This window comes from Lactuca serriola, chromosome 8, assembly GCF_051521515.1.
Source record: "Lactuca serriola cultivar US96UC23 chromosome 8, Lser_US96UC23_V15, whole genome shotgun sequence".
NCBI classification, from domain to species: Eukaryota; Viridiplantae; Streptophyta; class Magnoliopsida; order Asterales; family Asteraceae; genus Lactuca; species Lactuca serriola.
This window is the reverse complement of record NC_136415.1, coordinates 308,965,664-308,971,616: the sequence shown is the minus strand read 5'-3', so window position 1 is coordinate 308,971,616 and position 5,953 is coordinate 308,965,664. Positions and strand designations below refer to the sequence as shown.

The following is a 5,953-nucleotide window of genomic DNA, read 5'->3' as shown; positions in this document are numbered from 1 at the left end:
TGATAGGAGTGTGAGCAGATGAAGTTGTGGAAAATATTTCAAACAAGCAAAGGAACTATTCATGAACTTTCGATTTTGAAATTCATTAACATTTCTCTTTTGAAATATCAATATGAAATTAAAGAAATCCAAGATAATTGTGCATAAATAGTAAGGCATTGGCTTTGTTAATAAAGGTGAGAAAGAAGCTAGATAAGAGATTTTGGTTGTATAATATCTGGTAGAAGAAAGAGATTTGGATAGGTTAAAAAATGATCAAACAATTATTAAGAAAGGGAATTTTGAAACAATAAATATTTTATGTAACATAGCCAAAGGACTTTATGAACAAATGACAAAATTATTTCATATTAGTGCTATCTTTGAACAACAAAATTAAATTTTTTACCATATCTTGAGATCAAACTTGATGTTGTTTATGATATTACATATAGTTGTGAAAGTGTTATATCTTCTAATTCAATTCCTAATTTGTCATATACTTATGGTATTTTCCTTTCGAAAAGAATTTAGATTCGCAAAACATTCACAAATTATGAACCACACTTTTAATATTTTTTAACATAATTTGATCGCTTCGAGTTCGAAAAGCGATCTTGATGATTTGAGTGATAATTTTAGTAAAAGTGAAGAAGCTTGTGAAGTTCATTGTGTTGGTTTTGTTTTGTTTAAACTTTAATGCAAATTATGAATGCAACAGTATGTGATTGTAATTTGTAATTCAACTAAAGAACAAGGCATACTAATGCCAAAAATAGAACACGAGGGGACCTAAATGTAAATATTTTAAAACCGGTTGTAAATTTAACTCGGACATCGACCCGAACTATCTAACAAATTCCGCACCATGCTTTCTGCCAGTTTGCTGACTTCCCGGTTTTCGTCTATACCCTCCGACGATCTCTAATCCCTTCCCCAAATTCAACCACGATCTATACAAATCAAAACCCTAGCCCCCAAAGAATCAAATCACTAAATTCTCGTAGTTGAACCACTCATTAATACGATTACAAGGATGGAACATCAGTCGTTCCACAATCTCTTCGAACGTCGCCCCTTCATCAAGTCCAAAACTCCTGCTGTTAAGTGGTTCAAAGAATGGTAAGCCTAAAAACCCTCTCAATTGTGTTCATATATTGATTTACAACGTTTATGAATGCAACAGTATGTGATTGTTTGTTATTAAGCAAGCCCCAATCGATAATATTATGTGGAATTTGAAAGGGAGAATCTGGATAGGTTTAGTGACTAGATATGAAATTCGCACTAGATAACTTCTGTTTCGCATTGTCACAGCGTACAGACATTATCCTCTCTCAAATTTTGTATTTATGCAACTGTTAGCATAAGTAATCCTGATTTTCATTCTCTTTTACAATTGAACGAGTTCTAGGATGTCGTATTGATTGATGTTAAAATCCTTTGATTGTTTTGGATTTACATCATCTTATTTCAGTCATCTCCTACCTCCAGACTAACCTGATTATCATTCATCCAGGGTACCACAGGATGTTGTAGCAACAGGTGGCAAATGCTATGTTTTGAAATGGGTTACAGGTTAGTACTTTACTTAACAAATAAACCAAACTTTCATAAATCATAAGTGATTCGATTAAGTGACAATGTTCTTGCATTATTTGTAACTTCCCCTTATGATTCTTCTTCTCTATTATGCAACCAGAGGCCCAAATGAATGCCATGAAAGAGAAACCAGTTGACTCAGAAGCTGTAGAACCTGAACCAGAACCAACTACTGAAGTTCTTTTTCTCTGCAGCTATGAGGGCTGTGGGAAAACATTCATCGATGCTGGAGCTTTAAGAAAGCATTCTCATGTTCATGGAGAAAGACAGTTTGTTTGCCATTATGAGAATTGTGGAAAGGTAAATCTTTTCTTGATATTCTCTCTTTATCATATAACTTATCGACACTTTAATCAAATATTAATTTCATTACATGGTTTTCTTTGGTTAATCCATCAGACCATTGAAACTTTCAACTTATTTTGCAGAAATTTTTGGATAGCTCAAAGTTAAAGAGACATTTTCTTATACATACAGGCGAACGAGATTTTATTTGTCCACACGAAGGTTGTGGTAAGGTAATCACCCTTTTTTCCCATCAACATTAGTCTCAGTGCCTGCCAAAAGCAGTACAACCTGTTCTATTCTGTTCTGTCTAAATTTATTACTCAATCATTCTTTCAGGCTTTCTCATTGGATTTCAACTTAAGGTCACACATGAAAACTCATTCTCAAGAAAACTATCACATTTGCCCTTATCAAGAATGTGGCAAAAGATATGCTCATGAATACAAATTAAAGAATCACATTATGTCTCACCATGAAAAGGTTTGATCTTTTAGTTCATCTTCATATTTTCATTGTATGCATCAAGTAACCACCATTAAATTCATATTAATGGTTGGTTACTATCTTATTTTCTTGTTATAATAGGGGCCAAATCCTATGTATGACCTTCCAAGACCCTGGATGAAGGCAAATTCCTCAACAACATAAAATATTGCATTTGATTTTCCATTTTCCATTTTTGGTCCTTGAGTTTGTTCACAAATTGTATTTTGAGTAAATTACACGAATGGTCCTTATGGTTTGGGGTAATTTGCACGCTTGGTCCATAACTTATTTTTTTTAACTCGGAAGGTCCCTACTGTTTGTTTGTTTTTGTTATGCGCTTGGTCCCTATCTTACCTAAAAAGACTATTATTTAAATAAGGAAAAATGGTGGGGTAGGTAAGGTAAGGTGAGGGGGGTGGGGTTGGTGGTGTGTTTATTTAAATAAATTAAAAAATCAATGGCAAAATAGTCTTTTTAGGTAAGACAGGGACCAAGCGTGTAACAAAAACAAACAGTAGGGACATTTTGAGTTAAAAAATTAAGTTAGGGACCAAACATGCAAATTACCCTAAACCATAGGGACCATTCATGTAAGTTACTCTTGTATTTTAAATAGTTTCCTCTTACATTTTTGGTGCTATATCATTAAAAGTTTAAAACTACACACCGAAATTGCTAGAGAAAACTATTCAGGACCAAAATTGATATTTTTGAACTAACTCAGGGACCAAAAATGTAAAATCTAGTTTACAATTAATTAATCGACAATTTTTGCAGCAGGGAAACAATACCAACATGGTTGAAGTGCCGCCACCACCGCCGCCAAAGTACGTCCACGTCCAAGAAAAACCGCCGCCGAAGCCGCCAAAAGCGGCGGCAGCCGCCACTTACGCCACCGCGTCCTCCGACCGGCCGTATGCGTGTCCGTATGAAGGATGCGAAAAGGCTTACATACATGAATACAAACTCAACCTTCATTTAAGACGAGAGCATCCGGGACATTTCCCGGAAGAAAATCCCAATCCCAATTCCAATTCCAATTCCAATCCGAAGAACGGCCGGAATAGAATCAGCGATGCCGACATGGATGCCGGAAGTGATCATGACGGGTATGGTTTGAAACGTGGGAATGTGAATGTCAAGTCTCAGAAACAGAATCGGGCAAAACCGAATGTGAAGGTTCCTCCGGCGAAGGCGGTGAAGCGGAAACCGGCGGCGGCGGCGGCGGTGAAGAAGCAGCCGTGGCCGGTGGCGAAGGATGTGCAGGCGGAGGAGGAAGAAGACAGTGAAGAGACTGAAGAAGATCGGGATAACGGTGAGGATGGGTGGAGGTACGGTGGTAGCGGTGGTGGTGGTGGCGGTGATGATGATGATGATGATGATGAAGAGACTGAAGATGAAGATTAAGATTTAGATTTGGTGTTTTAATGAGTAAAATATATTTTTGGTTATATTAATAATAATAATATTAAATTTAAAAAACAAAAAAAAAATTGTGATATTTTGTAAATGTTAAAAACAAGAGTCAACTTTTGAGTTTTAGGAGTCAAAGAAGGAAGGATTAGTTTCGTTGGTTTCGTGGAATGTCGTTTTGGTGATAGTTTGGTGGTTTAGCATTTAATGTTGAAACACTCGTATCTTTTTTAGTTGCAAGTACCTGATATGTTTTGATCAATAATTGAAATGTGAAATTACAAAACTACCCCTTACAAACAGAATAATCAATCAGTGTCTTCTTGACAGGTTGGATAAAGCTGTGTTTTGTATACACTAACAGCCTAATTTACTATTTGTACCAAGTTAATATATATAGAGAGACTTGTCCGCTATACAAGATGTATGCATATAGTGTTGTACCAAGTGCATGGGCAGTGGTACTCATGATTGGAAAAGACTGAACTACCCTTGAGAGTTGAGACCACATGTTTTGGTTATAAAAGGAGAAAAACAACGTACCCTCACCATTGTACTTGTCAAAATATGAAAAAAAAGGTTTGTGTTTATAAAGAATAAACGATTTCCGTCAAACTACATAAGAAAACCATCATGTTTGATTTTTTTTTTGTCAATAACAGCTCAATACGCCGTCGTTTTGCATTTTTGCAAGAACGATGTTAAAAGATTTTTTTTTTTTTTTTTTTTTTTTTTTTTTTTTTTTTTTAAATTTAAATTAACTAAAATATCTCAAAGACTATAATTTAAAATAATTGAAGACGTGAATGAAAGTGTTAAAGAAGGAATTTAAAATAAACTAAAATATGTCCGGAAACTATTATTTAAAATGATTGAAAAAATAATATACATTTCAATCGTTAAAGAACACGGAAACGAAGCAAATTTGAGCTCAATTTTAACATGTATTCAAAAAAATAATATACATTTCATGAATCAAATTGTTAGTCCAATTCCTTTTTTTTTTTCTTTTTTTTGAATTTACATATGCATATTTGATCTGGATGATCCACTCTTTAAGCTTCTTGAATTTTCAAACCAGTTTCTTCAATCGACAAAAAAATTGAGCTTCACAAAGCATCATCATCAACTAGCAGCTTCTGAGATACTCTTCAAAGAAGGTCGCCATGATTTTGATCTCGAAGATGCAAATATTGACGACGACGATCCCGACCTTTGTCTGAACATTCTTTCATGTCCGACCTCCACCTGAAGATGCAAATATCGACGCAAATAATAACAATTAAAGATACGAAAAAACTATTTTTGCGTTTAATCTGCATTAATGGAGTTGATAATCGAATTACTTACCTGGTTTGTAACTGTATGATCATCCGCCGCCGTTGAACTTTGATTATCCGCCATTGATTCCGGCGGGTTGGTGTTGGTCTTGTTCTTCAACTTTGCATGTCGTTTTGCTCTTACAACCTTCATAACCTCTGAAAATTGATCACGCATATATATAAAGTTATGATTAAACAAAACTGTAGGGTTTAAATTATTATAAAATTAAGCTAGCGATCGACGATGGATTGAAGACTTGAAGTTACCATGAGTGGTTACAAGGCGATAAGCTCGACCAAGAACAAGAGTGTCGGTAGGTCGAAGAAGCTTGACACGTGTAAACCGAATGGTTTTTTTATCATCTTCTTGATGATGATCATCATCACCATCTTTTGGAACAGGTGGTAATGGAATTATGATTGAAACGTAATGTCCTGGATTCATCTTCATGATTTCACTTGCAGTTACAGACCAATACATTCTTTCGATCTTTCCTGATGGATGTTGGATTACTAATGCAGCTGCATCTACTGCTTGACAGTTTCCCATTGCTTTAATTAGTTGCTTTCTCTCTCTAAAACACTTTCTCTCTCTAGATGAAGAAGAAGAAGGGAAGATTGGGAGTAGATAGTGGTCTATTTTTCTCTATAGTACTCTTCAGTCTTCACCACCCCTCCCTTATCTATACACACCCTTCGCCGACCCAAAACGACCAAACCCGACCCGGATACTAATGGTAAAACAGTTAATACTTTTGTATTTCTGTACTTTGTGAGAAAAGAGAGTAAGGAATGCTTAAAGATACCCAACTACACGATGTTTAAAAATGATATGCGTGAGGAAAATATTTTATTTATTTATC

At 35.2% G+C, this 5,953-nt stretch overlaps 2 protein-coding genes across 5 annotated transcripts; one reads left to right on the top strand and one right to left on the bottom strand.

Annotated features, from left to right (window-relative positions):
• The first annotated feature begins 846 nt into the window (after nt 1-846).
• LOC145066054 (zinc finger transcription factor YY1-like) lies at nt 847-4,008 on the top strand. 4 transcript variants are annotated; one of them, XM_079013212.1, is made up of 7 exons: nt 847-1,101; nt 1,499-1,557; nt 1,682-1,881; nt 2,010-2,099; nt 2,206-2,349; nt 2,455-2,496; nt 3,136-4,008. In XM_079013212.1, exons 1-7 carry the CDS (start codon nt 1,016-1,018, stop codon nt 3,760-3,762), a joined length of 1,248 nt encoding a protein of 415 aa, XP_078869338.1. In that variant the 5' UTR covers nt 847-1,015; the 3' UTR covers nt 3,763-4,008. The 4 variants fall into 4 exon arrangements, with proteins under 4 accessions (XP_078869338.1, XP_078869337.1, XP_078869340.1 ...); XM_079013211.1 differs by having other exon boundaries at nt 3,133-4,008; XM_079013214.1 differs by lacking the exon at nt 2,455-2,496.
• A 684-nt stretch (nt 4,009-4,692) lies between these two features.
• On the bottom strand, nt 4,693-5,753 carry LOC145066055 (uncharacterized). Its single transcript, XM_079013215.1, has 3 exons — nt 5,358-5,753; nt 5,119-5,246; nt 4,693-5,016 (listed from the first exon to the last, which is right to left on the bottom strand). Exons 1-3 carry the CDS (start codon nt 5,638-5,640, stop codon nt 4,894-4,896), a joined length of 534 nt encoding a protein of 177 aa, XP_078869341.1. The 5' UTR covers nt 5,641-5,753; the 3' UTR covers nt 4,693-4,893.
• Nucleotides 5,754-5,953: the final 200 nt, after the last annotated feature.

What these genes read in the sequence shown, in the direction of transcription:
- LOC145066054 (XM_079013211.1), top strand. Translation starts at nt 1,016, where the DNA reads ATGGAACATCAGTCGTTCCACAATCTCTTCGAACGTCGCCCCTTCATC. An exon ending in ATTATGAGAATTGTGGAAAG is followed by an intron (nt 1,882 to 2,009) that starts GTAAATCTTTTC and finishes CTTATTTTGCAG; the next exon opens with AAATTTTTGGATAGCTCAAA. An exon ending in CACACGAAGGTTGTGGTAAG is followed by an intron (nt 2,100 to 2,205) that starts GTAATCACCCTT and finishes TCATTCTTTCAG; the next exon opens with GCTTTCTCATTGGATTTCAA.
- LOC145066055 (XM_079013215.1), bottom strand. Translation starts at nt 5,640, where the DNA reads ATGGGAAACTGTCAAGCAGTAGATGCAGCTGCATTAGTAATCCAACAT. An exon ending in TCGCCTTGTAACCACTCATG is followed by an intron (nt 5,247 to 5,357) that starts GTAACTTCAAGT and finishes ATCAATTTTCAG; the next exon opens with AGGTTATGAAGGTTGTAAGA. An exon ending in ATCATACAGTTACAAACCAG is followed by an intron (nt 5,017 to 5,118) that starts GTAAGTAATTCG and finishes TTGCATCTTCAG; the next exon opens with GTGGAGGTCGGACATGAAAG.